General features: G+C 41.0%; 2 protein-coding genes across 4 annotated transcripts in view; one reads left to right on the plus strand and one right to left on the minus strand.

Moving 5' to 3' along the window:
* Positions 1–15,053, plus strand: part of LOC127568733 (tigger transposable element-derived protein 1-like) — a 16,332-nt gene continuing 1,279 nt past the window's right edge. The window contains exons 1-2 of one of the 3 annotated variants that reach the window (XM_052012809.1): positions 1–120; positions 5,852–7,564. In XM_052012809.1, coding sequence (XP_051868769.1) covers positions 5,852–7,528 — 1,677 coding nt within the window. In that variant the 5' untranslated portion in view covers positions 1–120 and the 3' untranslated portion in view covers positions 7,529–7,564. Of the gene's footprint in view, positions 121–5,825; positions 7,565–15,053 lie in introns of all 3 variants that reach the window. The other 2 variants (XM_052012810.1, XR_007956061.1) reach the window with 2 other exon arrangements.
* Positions 10,188–15,053, minus strand: part of polr3f (polymerase (RNA) III (DNA directed) polypeptide F) — an 18,197-nt gene continuing 13,331 nt past the window's right edge. The window contains exons 7-9 of the mRNA XM_052012811.1: positions 14,513–14,620; positions 12,410–12,601; positions 10,188–10,681 (exon numbers count right to left, since the gene is read on the minus strand). Of these exons, the coding sequence (XP_051868771.1) occupies positions 10,604–10,681; positions 12,410–12,601; positions 14,513–14,620 (378 nt within the window). The 3' untranslated portion in view covers positions 10,188–10,603. The remainder of the gene's footprint in view (positions 10,682–12,409; positions 12,602–14,512; positions 14,621–15,053) is intronic.

Genomic DNA, 15,053 nt, shown 5'->3' on the forward strand with positions numbered 1-15,053 from the left:
GTGGCGGCCGGGGTGTGAGCGGGAATGTCGGGCGCTGTTCGAGACAAAGTGATGGACTGTGCTGCATGTTAACGGAGTCAAGGGAGATAGGGGGCTGCAGGACAAGAGAGCGGCGCTGAGGTAAAGGATCTGTCGTAATCGTCCAAGCATTTACATTATTCACACAGGAACAGGCCCTTCGGCCCAGCATGTCTGTGATACCAACGACTCCAATCCAAACTGATCCCTTCTGCCTGCACCAGGTCTCTATTCCTCCACTCCCTGCCTGTTCATGTGTCTGTCTAAACGCCTTTTAAACATTGTTATTTGTATCTGCTTCCACCAAGTCAAGTCGAGTTTATTTGTCATGGGCACAAGTACGATGAGGTACAGGTACAATGAAAAACTTGCTTGCAGCAGCATCATAGGAATGTAGGTACAGACAACACACAGAATATAAATTATACATAAAATTATACCCTACAGTGGAAAAAAAAGACTGCAAACATAAGACCTTAGTGCAAAAAAAATCAAAGTCCACGGTAGTGTAGTGGTTAGCGCGACGCTATTACAGTGCCAGTGATCGGGGTTCGATTCCTGTCGCTGTCTGTAAGGAATTTGTACGTTCTCCCGTGTCTGCATGGGTTTCCTCCAGGTGCTCCGGCTTCCTCCCACATTGGGTTTAAAACGGGTGGCGTGGACTCGTTGGGCCGGAAGGGCCTGTTACCACACTGTAAATAAATTTTTTTTTAAAATGACAGTGCAAAAGGTGGTCCATAGTGTTACGTTGCTGAGGTAGGGTTAGGATTGGTGGTAGGGTTAGAATGGTTGTAGGAAAGTAGGTGTTCCTAAACATGGTGGTGTGGAATTTCAGGCTTCTGTATCTCCTGCCTGACGGTAGCAGCGAGAAGAGGGCATGATCCGACGCTGGGGATCCTTGATGATAGATGCCGCCTTCTTGAGGCAGCGCCTGCTGTACATGCTGTCACTGGTGGGTAGGGCTGTGCCAGTGATAACCGAGCTGCGTCCACCTCCCCTGACAGCACGTTCCAGGCACCTACCACTCTCTGTTTAAAAAAAAGCTTGTTCTGCACATTTCCTTTAAAATTTCCCTCGCTCATCTTAAACCTATGCCCTCTACTAATTGACATTAACCTTCCTGGGAAAAAGATTCTAACTGTCTACCCTATCTATGCCTCTTATAATTTTATAGACATCTATCGGGTCTCCCCTCAGCTACCAATGCACCAGAGAAAACAATCCAAGTTTGTCCAAACTCTTTTAGCTAATACTCTGCAATCCAGGCAACATCTTGTGAACATCTTCTGCACCCTCTCCAAAGCCTCCACGTCCTTCTTGTAATGTGGCATCCAGAACTGCACACAATACCCTAAATGTGGCCAAACTAAAGTTTTATACAGCTGCAACTTGACTTCCCAACTTTTATACTCAATGCCCTGAATGATGAAGGCAAGCATGCCATCCACCTTCTGTACTACCCTATCCACTTGTGTTGCCACTTTTAGGGGGCTATGGACTTGCACCCAAAAATCCCTCTGTACATCAATAATCCTGAAATTTACTGTATGCAGGCTGTCCTCGGGTTATGAACAGGTTCTAATTTTACAGATGTCCATAAGCCAATTTTATTCATAAGTCAGAAAATACACAAAATCACTCGATACAATAACCAAACCTCCACAGTAATGTAGTGAATGGTCTTGATGAGGGCCAATTAATATGAATATTTATTTATTGTCTTCTCCTGCCTCGCTACAGTGGTACAGAATCAGGATGTCCCACGCTCAATGGCTGGTTTTGATGGGCTTGAAGTATTATTGGTTGTTATGTTATTTAATAGAGTATCACTGCACGTATGATCAGAAGCGATTGCATGTCAATTTTGAAAGCAACTCTCTCATGAACTCCTGCGGTGAAACTGGTAGTCTGCGTTCGTAGGAGAAAATGGTGTCTGATTACTGCGGGGAGGTTACATGTAAACAATTTTGTTCAAGACTGTTTCTCATTTATGGGAGCTCGTTGGTATGTACGGGTGTCCATAGCTCGAGCGTTCCCTGAAAGTGGCAACACAATAGATAGGGTGGTAAAGCATACTCGCCTTCATCAGTTGGGCTGTTGAATACGTAAGTTGGCAAGTCACGCTGCAGCTGTATAAAACTTTGTTTAGGCCACATTTGGAGTACTGTGTACATTTCTGGTCGCTGCATTACGGGAAGTATGTGGAAACTTTGGAGAGGGTGCAGAAGAGGTTTACCAGTACGTTGCCTGGATTGGACAGTATTAGCTGTAAGGAGAGGTTGGACAAACTTTGATTGTTTTCTCTGGAGTGCCGGAGAATGAGGGGGTGACCTGATAGAAATATATAAAACTATGAGAGACATAGATGGGGTAGATAATCAGTTTTTTTCCCGGGATGGAAATGTCAAATACCAGAGGGATAGCTTTAAGGTGAGGGGGGAAAGTTTTTCCACACAGAGAGTGGTAGGTGCCTGGAATGCGCTCCCAGGGGAAGTGGTGGAAGCAGATATGACAGCAACATTTAAAAAGCATTTAAACACACGTGAACAGGCAGGGAATGGAGGGATGTAGAACATATGCAGGCTGATGTGCGGCTTAAATTGGCATCATGGTTGGCACAGACACTGGCTGTATTGTACTATGTTCCAGTAGACCTCTTTGCTGGTTGTACTATCTACATACTGTTTTAAGAAGCCCTCCTGGATACACCTAACAAATTCTGCCCCATTTAAGCCACTGGCACTCAGGGAGTCCCAGTCAATATTGAGGAAATTAAAATCTCCCTCTGCAACAACTCAGTTACACAGGACCCCTCACTGTCCAGGAGAGCAGGGCCTTGAATTGCAGTCCTTCCCCACAAAGCCTTTGTGTTGGCTGCACCAAACTTCAGTTCATCTCTTAGCACGTACTGCAGCAGCCTGGATGTGCCAGTCTGCAGTTTTCACTTACGCACATCTTGTTGTATCGGAAGACCAAAGTGCGTCTTTCACCCAGTTGATAATCTTCCAGCAGAATTTGATGTTTGTTACCTCACAGTATTAATACTCAGGATTTGAATGAAGGATCTGACAGAGAGGGCTGTTCTTACCACCAGGCAAGTGGGATCATGGTGATTGTTCAAGAGTTCTGATGCCAAGGCATTCTGCCAAATGACTTTGCCAGAGTGCACAGGACCCATCTTACAGATCTACCATCTCCTCCCCCCCCCCCCCCCCCACAGTATCTGAAGATGAAAGGTGGAGCAAGCACAAGGGGCTGAATGGCCAATTCCTATTTCAGTTTCCATAAGGAATAGGAACAGGAATAGACTATTTGGAATTCTTTGTTCCAGAGCTTTCTAGTACAAAGAATTCTTAAGACTCACAACCCTTTGGATGATAGAAAAATGGAGGGGTATGTGGAAGGGAATGGTTAGATTGATCTTAGAGTAGGTTAAAAGGTCGGTACAACATCATGGGTCGAAGGGCCTGTACTGTGCTGCAATGTTCTATGTTCTTTGAGAGAAGAAATTCTTTCTCATCTCTGTCTTAAATAGGTGCCCCCTAAGCCGGACGTTATGCTGTCTAATCCTAGACTTTCTCATGAGGGGAATCATACTCCCAGTATTTAGTGTGTTTATCTCCCTAAGAACCTTATGTGTTTCAATAAGATTGCCTCTCATTCCCCTAAACGCCGTTAAGTACAGACCCAACCTGTTCAACCTTCCCTCATAAGACAATCATCACCTGAATGCATCAAATGATATCTTTCTTGAATAAGGTGCTAAACTATACACGGTATTCTAGGTGAAGTCTTACTAGTTCTTTGTGTAGTTCTAGTGAGACATCTCTGCTTTTATATTCAAACTCTCTAGAAATAAAAGCCAGCATTCCATTCGCCTTCCCAATTAACCGGCTGTACCTGTGTGCTAGCTTTCTGTGGCTCAAGTATGAGGACCTCAGATCCCTTTGTGCTATAGCTTTCTGCAGTCATTCTCCATTTAAATACAGGCAATCCCTGCATTATGGGGGGGGTTGCATTCCTATAAAATGGTCCATATCATGATATTTCATAATGCAAAGTCACGTCACCCGCACATGCATCAAGAAAAGTGAGTTGGGAAAAAAAAATTACTTTTTTCACATAAATTCTGTAAGAATTCTCAATCTCAAAATCTCAAATTTTGGGGAGTGATTTGTAAATTCATTAAAGGCAAAGTTCTGTTACCCAAATGGCTGTAACATGCCTGTAATGCTTTATTGCTCTTTCTTTCTAAATGAACAACTTCACATTTTCCTACATTGTACTCCATTTTGACCACAGATTTAATTTATCAATATCTCTTTGTAAATTGTTTATTATCCTCATAGTTTGCCTTTCCCACTAATTTTTATGATCCACAAATTTGTCTGCAGTATGTGTGCTTCCTTCTTTTAAGTCATTAATATACATTTTAAATAGCTACTGTCCATAAAGCACTCCACTGGTTAGTTTGCAAACCTAAAAATGACCCCCTTATCCCTACACACTGCTTTCAGCCAGATAGCCAATCCTCTGTCCATGCTAATATATTACTCTATCCCTTTGAGCTCTTATCTTGAAAAGTAACCTTTTGTGGCACCTTTTGAAAATCTAGGTATATTGGAGGAATCTAGGCAGACTAGAGGAACAGCACCACATTTTCCATAACATATTTTCTATAGTGTAACAGCATGAATATTGAATTCTCCCACTTCCCCAAACACCCCCCCCCCCCCAACCCCACCACCATGCTTCTTCCCTTTTCTATCCTTTTTTTTCTTTTTTCTCCTTACATTTGACCCATCCCCCTGGTGGATCTGTTCTTCCCTCCTCCCTGCACCTGCCTATCACTATCTCTTACCTGCATCTACCTATCACCACCTTGTGCCCATCCCGCCTCCCCTCTTTTGTCCACCTATCACTGCTGTTTTTCCCTCCTATATACTGGGCTTCCCCTTTCCTATCTTCTGTCCTGAAGAAGGGTCCTGACCTAAAATGTTGACCGCCTGCTTTTCTCCCCGGATGCTGCCTGGCCTGCTGAGTTCCTCCAGCATCACCATGTTTTTCATCTAGATTCCAGCATCTGCAGTCCTTTATTTCTCTTAAGTATATTGCATCAACTGGTTCCCCTTGATCCACTCTGACTGATATGTCTTCAAAGGACTCTAATGAATTTGTCAGACATGATTTTCCATTCGTGAAGCCATGCTGATTGTGCTTGATCAGGTTACATATTTAATTATTACAATGCAGGGGACCATTTAGCCCATTGAGTCTATGCCAGCTCCAAGCAGAGCAATTCCATCAATCCAGTTTCCCTACAGTCCTGCAAATTACTCTCACTCCCATGTCATCAATTTCCCTTCTTGAATCTTTTGATTTTCCTAATCTTATTGCTATTATCTCCTTAATAACTGATGCCAATGGTTTTCCAATACTAGACATCAGGCTAACTGGCCTGAAATTACCACGTTTTGTACCCCACCCCTTTTGAATAATGTGACTTTGGCAGTCTTCCAATCCTTTGGTGCAATGTACACTCTTTTACAGCAGTTTGGGTAACAAATTCACCCTTATTGAACTCACAAATCACTAGCAAATAATTTGAGGGGCAGAATAAAAATTCACTCTTACAGAATTTGTCTTATAAACACAAAATGTGAAAGAAACAGCAAATTTTGTCTTTTTTTTCCTAGAAATTCAGCTCACACTTCTTGATGCATGCACAGAACATGTGGCAATTTTGTTTGAATTCAGTTAGCGCAGCAGATTCAGTTTGCTTCTGCCATCTAGCATTTTTTTTCAAGAATTTCTCGTATTATTTACCCTCAAGATGTCTGGAAAAAGGCTAGCAAGTTCAAGTGCAAGTTGTAAACCTAAACGACCACGTAAAGGAATTTCACTGGATATAAAACTCAATATTTTACAAAGGTTTGATGCTGGAGAAAAACTTAGTGCAATTGCTAAAACTTTGGGGCTTGCTACATCTACAGTGGCAACAATAAGGGACAACAGAGACAAAATTCAGGCAAGTGCTCAAATTGCTACACCATTAAGTGCTCGAACACTCTATTTTCACCGTAGTGAAGTGATGCTTAATATGGAAAGACTCCTGAGTTTGTGGATAAAAGACCAGACACAGGATAATGTGCCATTAAGTACAAATGTTATTCAAGCTAAGGCCAAGAGCTTATACGATGAATTGTTGAAAGAAGAGGGTAGTGCTGCACAAGGAAAACCTTTCCTGGCAAGTAAAGGTTGGTTTGACAGGTTTCGGAAGCGATTTAACTTGCATAAAGTGCAAAGTACTGATGTTGAGACTGCGATAAATTATCCTAGTGATTTGAAGAAAGTCATTGATGAAGGAGAATATATGCCAGAACAGGTATTTAATGTAGATGAAACGGGTCTTTTTTGGAAACGAATGCCAGACAGGACATTTATTTCAAAAGAAGAGAAGGCCACACCGGGTTTTAAAGCTTCCAATGATCGCCTGACACTGCTTATTGGAGGCAATGCTGCTGGTGATTTTAAGTTAAAGCCCGTTCTAGTGTACAGCTGTGAAAATCCCAGAGCTCTCAAGGGTTATGCAAAACCTAACTTACCTGTGATTTGGCGCTCGAATAGGAAAGCTTGGATGACTGTGACTATTTTTCAAGACTGGTTTATCAACTACTTCTGTCCTGCTGTGGAAAAGTACTGTGCCAAACATCACATTTGTAACAAAGCATTGCTCATTTTAGATAACGCACCATGTCACCCGTTGAATTTAAACGATCTTTCCAATAATGTACGAGTGGAGTACTTGGCCACTGACACAGCATCCTTATTACAGCCAATGGATCAAGGCGTAATTGCAAATTTCAAGAGGTATTATTTAAGAAAAACTTTTAAACAATTGATTAATGCAACTGACAGAGAAGGTAAGCCAACAGTTCGAGAATTTTGGAAAAGCTTTAACATTATGAATGCAATAGATAACATAGCTGAGTCGTGGGATGAAGTGAAAGTTTCTACGATGAATGGTGTCTGGAAAAACATATGGCCAGAGTGCATCAACAACTTCAGTGGCTTTCCACCAGCAGAACCTGCAGAGAAAGTTACCAGAGACATAGTGGCACTAGCAAACGAGGCTGGGTTTGAAGAAATCGTCGAGGGAGATGTGATTCATCTGCTGGATTCACATAAAGAAGATTTGTCAGATGACGATCTCATGTTGTTGGAGCAAGAGCGAGCTTCAGAAGAAGTCGATATTATAGAAACACCACCCACCCCTCTTCAACTAATGACAAACCACCTGTCAGATGCCTTATCGTACATTGATCAGGTTGTGCATATTCTTAGTGCAAACGATCCAAACCGAGAACGTAGTCTAAAGGTTGGACGATTACTCCAAGATGCCATGAGCTGCTACAGGGAAATGTACAAGGAAAAAATGCGCCGCAAACAACAAACAACTCTCGATGCTTTTCTCGTCTTCAAATCAGAGCCGCCCTCTCCCTCTACATAACTCCGCTCCATCATGCAACGCTCCACATCTTCTCTGGTTAGTACTTGTGTTTTTGTGCACCACTAATTTGTTGCAAGTAATATTCTTGAACTGTCTTACCTATATTTAAGATACATTTTAAAATGTCTGCCTCTATTTATGTCTGTGTTACTGTTATTTTTGTTGAGAAAAACATCCCATAGAATGCACCCACTTATAACCTGGGATTCAATGGGGGGGGGGGGGGAAGGGTTCGCTTTACGGATGGTTTTCTAAGAACATAGTCCCTCTGTAATGCCACAGTACCTCTCCAGAATCTAAGGATTGCTGGAAGATTGCAATGAATGCATCCATTATCTCTGAATCTTTATCAAGTCCAGCTACATTAATTCCATCCTATGTATTTTTTTGATGCTAATGGAATGTCCATGCTAGCTCGTACTGTAACGTCAGATGCAAAATACCTGTTTAACTCCTCTGCCATTTCTTATGCTTCATATGTTTTGATTCCATGTGAAACTCCTCGCAAGATTCTTGAGATAAGATGTACTAGTTGGATTAGTCCCTGTTTCCCTGAGATACAAAAGTGGCCAGAAATGGAAGAATGCAGACCTCTACATTAGAAGTCACAGAAATCGGCCATTTAGCCCAACCAACCTGTGTCAACGTCCATCCTCCACAAGCCCATGATGTGGCTGTGGACATTGTGCAATGTCCACCTTACGTTGATCTGTCTGTGAAATTAACCTGCTTAGGAACAGGGAGATTTTATGATAACCATCTCTGATATTAATGCCACATATAGAAAGATAGAAGGGGGTGAGTGGTGGAGCCAGCACAAGTGTGCATTCCCATCCCATAATTATTAAACACATTAATGGCATGTACACAAGTTTAATATCCCCTCTGAAACAATCAAATTTAAATTCCTGCAGGTCCTTTTAGTTAACAGGGCAATAAGTACCACATTAATGATAAATCCATTTGCCCAAATGACAGTGGATTTATTATTGATATCTATATTTATGCCCCTTTCTTTTGGATTCCCAACTGTATCAGACTTCACAAGACTTCATCCTTTTTTCCAGAGAGTATGGCAACAATTCTCTAAAACCTATTGCAGCCAATTGACATTTCTGCTCCAGTACCCTTCGTCAGTTCTGACAGAGAGTCTTGGACCTAACAAGTTAACAGTACTTCTCTTTCCACAGATGCTGCCCAACCTGCTGTATTTCTGTTTTTAATGCCATATTTATGGTTAAACTACATAAAGAAATAAACATTGGTTTGACCTGTATTCTGGAAGATCTTTCTTTTGATCACAATAGCATCTCGAAGAAAATCTACTTTTTAGGAAGAGCCAAAATAAGCCAGGGATGACAACACCATGTTGACAAGGACATGGACGTAATGATATGTGATTGTGTTCCAAGGATAAACTCAAAGTTAAAACTTAATAAGCATTGAACAACAAAAGTCTGCTTTTTAAAATGGTATAAAAAGATGCAAATCATTCAGTTGCCACTTTGGCAACCTTCAGAGCATGTTAGTAAACAACCCAACAAATACTTGCTCAAGATTACCAGGACACACTGGTATCTATGCTTTGTTTTCCCACATTCTGCACTCATTAGAGTCTTCTGGAGCAATAACATTGTTAGACATATTACTGTCTCTAGCTTGGATAAGAAATTATTCCAGCAAATATGTTCTCTCAACACATTCTAAGCTAACAATCACATTCTTAATAATATCAAATTATCTGCTCCACAGTGCAGTATTTTGCTACTTATTAAAATGTTTTTAAAAATTAGTAATAAAAGAAAGTAAAGCGATTTTGGTTTAGTGCCTATTCTAAAAAGTGGATACTTAGAATGATTGTGCAACATTAAATCAAAGATTTTGAAGAAGCATTCAATACAAATTCAATATGACTTAAGTCAGCAGAAATAGTACCCTTGATCTTCGCTTCAGAGGCAAAAAACAGGTAAGGTGGGCAGGGGAGGCCTGCAAGGGGATTTGATTTAAAAGAAAACTGCAATTAAAAGTTCTTTAGAACCTAATAATATACATTCTAACCTCACTAGATAATAGTTTTTTTTTACACAATAGTAGCTTAGTAGCAAGAAAATATTAGTTCTGATTTATTGAATGATATTAATAAGGACTAATTGAAGATCTGTTCACTTCTTGTGCGTCTTATGGCTTGGGCTTCTTATTTCCAGTAACAAATTCTTCTCTAATTTGACAACTATCACAAATTATACCTGCTATTGATGTATAATGATTAATGTTTGGCACGTGGCCTGAAGCCACATCTTGGTCGTGTACAAGATAAACACTGACACAGAACGGTTAGGCTCAATAGCCTATTTCGGTGACAAATGAAGAAGTCTGCATTCTTCCAATTCTGGCCACTTCTGCATTTCAGATTTTCCTTTCCTCTCCAATGATAGCTAGACCTTCCATTATCTTGGCACAAAGGAGCAGATTTTCCATCCTAAAACCCTCCTCTATCAACACTACGAAACTTTTGGGCCTAGCCTTTCATGATGCCTCCATATTGGGCAGTATCATTTTGGCTGATAACATTCCTGTGAACTGTCAAAATATATTACTTCTACATTAAAGATGCTCTATAGAGCATAAATTGTTACGGTCTCAAAAACAATTACAATACTTCGAAACAGTAAACATTTTATTAGATTTTCATGACTTATTTTTACAAGTAAATTGTTGAATCAAGAATTGTGTGGGTAAGAAGGAAATGTAGATTTAAAAATTAAATTAAAAAATGGGATTCAAGTACTTTGCTTCTTTTCTCTGGCATCTTCTCACGTCTGTCCACACCCCTGTCCCCTGTAGAACTCTCTCTTGGTTCCAGTAAATATAATGGTTAGCAAGATTATCAGTTGAAAGAGTGAGCGATGGGTCTGCTGAACAAGGCTGGAAGGAAGCTCACAGAGCATAAACCATTTGGGCTGAATGGGCTGCTTCAGTGCCATGGACTTGATACAAATCCTCCAAAACGCACTGTTCGTAAATCTAAAATGGTCCATCATCCAAGCTTTAATGTTCCTTTTGTTGTTATATTGGTTAAAACTCTAACCACTCTGTCATGTATAGACAAGTCGCAGGAGAAATGTCCCCACCTTCGTGACAATCATCAAATACCTGGAAAACACATTAAAGGGAACTGAACTCCTGTATGTAACCGAATAAGAGATAGAATACATCAATATGCAGTAGCAGCAGAAGTCTATACATGCAAACCAACAGATCACCAGAGGGGTCAGAGCCATTTTGAAGGGGAGCCCAGCTGCGAAACAGTGATATCTTTACAGGTTAAGTACAATTACCTTTTGTAGTGCTGAACAAACACAAGATTTACTTTTAAAACTTTTGCAGCTTTATAGGTAAATAGGAGTGGAGCTAATGGATGGCATTTGCAAAATGCTAGCAATGCAACAATGGGCCTTTCACAATCATGGGATATTCTTAGCCAATAAAGTCCATACACAGTTACAATGTTGGGAGTTACCATTCATAAATGTTTCTTCCTGCCAAAAACAAAATTTGATTACAGAGCAATAAACTTTGTTCTCACTACCCAAGGATGTGGAGGACTCCTTCGGATTTTCAGTGCCTTGGCCTCTGCTGAGTGTCACATAATGGAGGTAGACTGACAGTTAATTTAGAGGGAATGTAGCCAATTAAAGGAAGTGATCAACTACACAAGTGAGGGGTAGTTACAAACTGAGAGGCTTCATTAGGTCTCTGGACAGAAAAGTGACAACAACAAATGCTTTAACTTCACCATCAACAGCAGTACTTTGTCTTTAAGACCCAGATTCTTCCCTGCACTTCTCCACTCTTCCCTCCTTCACCAAGTTTTCAGTCACCTTGGGCTTAGTATCAGTTTTTATCTGATTACACTTTGTCAAAGCTCCCAACATATTTTCCTGTGTCAAAAGGTACCACTTGCTGTTGTTCTAAATGCATTTGCAACTTACAATTTAAGACTATTTCCCACTTCCAGGGCAAAAGACAAACTGCAACAAGTCCATAAATTACCAAATTCCCCATTCACTCCCTAGTCCACTCATTCTTGGACCTTCTTGTCTATCAGAGCAGTAAGAATCAACAGGGAAGGGGAAGCTGCAGGGTTATCCAAGCTCAGAACCCATCTTGCAATCTCTGAAAGTAGACACTGGAGCCTTTCATCAGGGGCTTTGTTCCTTTTTCAAATCTAGGAGCCAACAGTCCTAAACAGATGGCACCCATATCCCTCCTTGTAAGCACTTGCTCAGCTACAATCTCTCTTCAAACCAGGAAATGAAATTGAGGAAGTAGCACTGAATGCGGCCAGGCCACAGCATCTGATTTTAAGGTGGTGACAGAGCTGCAAACAGTCAAATTAAGTTGGGGAACAGTTCAGGAAGTTCTAAAGTTTAAATCCAAGGCAGAGCTACCAAATGTGGGGCCAAAACTGGTATACCACAGAACTGTTGTTGCTAGAGGAAGTCAGAGATGGGTTCAAGTCATTGAATTAATCACAGTATGTGGTACACAAACACCAAAATAAACCCAAATGCAGAGAGCCAGAGCCAGCAAAGGGGGAAAAAGAAAAATGTCCTGAAATCCATCAGTCACAGATATCTTTAGCCTACATAACTGAATGACTCAAGTATGTAAAATTATACATTCATGTATTTTCCTAATCCACTTCAATGGTTGAGTAAACTGGCAGGGGAAATCACCCTGGTGTCATGACCAATATTGATAAAGAACTGTTCTCTTCAACTCCAATCCATTTCTCTCTCATGGGATGGAGTAGCTGGATGTTCAGCCAGTATAAATGAAACAGCAACACTTTACCAACCCCAAAGAAGCCACACTTACTGGGCACATCCCACAAGGCGTCCTCATCAGGCCAGTGGGCTGGATGATGGGATTGACAGCTCTATACAGTTTCATTTGTCCATCCACACTACCGACAGTGCCTTCCTTTGCAGCTATTATAGTCATCTCTACCTTCCCATCATATATCAATGTATTCAAAATGGTTTCTATGTCTTCCATTGACAGTTCCACCTGAGAATGCAAAAGCCATTGTGGTTATTCATTTACTGAGCAACAAGAAGGAACTAACTGAACAAAAATGTCAAGATACATTTTGAAGCAACAACTTATCTAATATCTGGCCCAGCCCATGAACGATTTCAGTAACTGGTCTTAGTGACCTTAACAGTAATCAACCATGACTTTAAAAACAGGGTCAGTATTCCAGTTCTCTCCATTACTACAGCAGCAAGCTACAAAACCAAATATTGCCAGAGGTCAAATTGAAGGTCCATTACAGGGACTTCAGTACATAATGTAGGCTGACAATCCTGTGTAGCACTGCAGGAACGTCAGAAGTACCTGGTTTTGGATGAGACCAAGTGGAAGCCCCATATGCCCTCTCTAGTGGGCATAGTATCAATTCAAAGAGCAGGGTGATTTCCCCAATATTACTCAACCATAATCAATAAAGCAGATCATCTGTGCTGTTTGTGGGATCTTGTAGTGCATAATTTCACTGCCACATTTCACAAATGACAATACTTCAAAAGTACTTACGTGGTTTCAAAATATTTTTGGATTCTCAAGTCATGAAAGGCATAACATCTTACTTTATATACAGCAAAAATATCCTCAATATTTAATGAGATTAGCTGGGGGGTGGTGGGACAAAGAGAATAGGAGGGGAAGAAAAGTATTCACAGAAGACTTAAGATATGCATGAACATGCAAGTGCTCCTTCTGCAATTACTATAGCACAATGTGACAGAACAGCAGAACTAATTAGTGTAATAAATACTACAGGATCTCTCAGTATGCCACATAATTAATGGCAACATCTCATAAGCACTGCATGATACATCACATCTTTGATTTGACTCAATAAACAATGTTAACCAAACATTTTCTTATTTTCTAGTTCTCTGGCTTGTTTCAGAGGTAACGGATGTGCAATCACATCCTATAACATCTCCACGCAAGGGAAGCAGAGTTACAGTATATAAACCCAGACATTACCCTCACAGAAGAGCAACAATAGCAATACATGGTCATCTTCTCCAACATTTGTGCTGTACGGTTCTATCACGGGAGACTGTTCACAACATTTGTGGTGGAAACTGTCTGGTTCAAATTTGTTGGAAGTGGAGCCCAAGAAGCAGTTTGTGACAAAAGGTTTCAATCTTCCCCATTTCTAATTGTAGGAAATTTCTTCACATCTATTAGATCTCAACTAAACAGAGTTTTCCATCCAAGGTAGCGGAGAGGCATTTAAGAGTGTGCATGTCTTTGAATAGCATCTCCAAAAGGGTGACTTGTAGATGATAAACTAGAGGGAACCTTAATTGACAAGAAATAAACTCAACCAGAGCAGTACCACAGGATTGGACAAGAGGCGGCAAAGGGGGCAAGCAAGTAGTGAACTGTCAAAGGCAGCAGACAGGTTGAGAAGAATGTGCAGGGATAGTCTACCTCAATCATTCTGCTAACTTTGGGCCCAGAAAAGGAGGATGGACGGTCAACAGTTTGGTTGAATTAGGAACAAGGGAAGAGGAAGTAAGACAGCACGAGCTTGAAAAAGGCAAGACAGGAGATGAAATTGTTGTTTGTCATTTGTAAGATCATGAATTTAGAAGGTGGTGTGATTTTAGGAGGGCAGTTGAGAACACATGGGAGATTTAGTCTGGTGGACAAAGGGAGGGAGGAAAGAAAATTGTTGAGGCAGAAGGATGTCATAATCAACGTGGCAAAACAAAATCTGCAAACTTCACACTAGACCTGAAACTGGAGAAGGTAGGGTACAGTGGTTTAAAGACACAGTATCTGGTAAAGAAGTCATTTTTGAATAATGATCACTTTAAGCAAGACAGTAGACCCAACAATGCTTTGATCTTATCTTCAAAGGCCTAAAGGAAACATGCAGTCATGATAGCATTCTAGTACCTTGCTGATACCCAGTTCACAGATGTATTTCCACACTTCATGAGATGACGCAAATGAACTGTTCCTTTGTACCATAGGACTTTGTTTACTCTCCCGAGCCACCTCAGCCTGTAGGGAACACATGGTTACTTTCTTTATTAGTGACTAACTTCAGGTAATAGGACTTCAAAAAAAATATTCAAAATTACCATTCACTTCAGCAAATGTAAATGTGTCTGGCATGTCCTGGTTACTACCCAAGTACAAATGAATACTGGATATTGTAGGACTGCTGGATTGGCAAAGTAGACGATGTCAGATGGTAGTTCTTTCCAGACAATAACACAGTTCCTCCCGGGTTACGAATGCTCAACGTGGACACCCCATACATACGAACGAGCATTTAGGAGACTGGCGGGATGGATTTACTGGCCACAGGCATCTTCTGTCAGGTGGGAACAGGTCATTTCTGTGTGCCTTTTCTCCCCACCCGAGCTGCAACAATTGATGGCTGGGTCAAGCCAAGCAGAGCTGAGCAGACTCACCCACTCAATCACTAAGT

This window comes from Pristis pectinata, chromosome 3 (genome assembly GCF_009764475.1).
Source record: "Pristis pectinata isolate sPriPec2 chromosome 3, sPriPec2.1.pri, whole genome shotgun sequence".
Lineage (NCBI taxonomy): Eukaryota > Metazoa > Chordata > Chondrichthyes > Rhinopristiformes > Pristidae > Pristis > Pristis pectinata.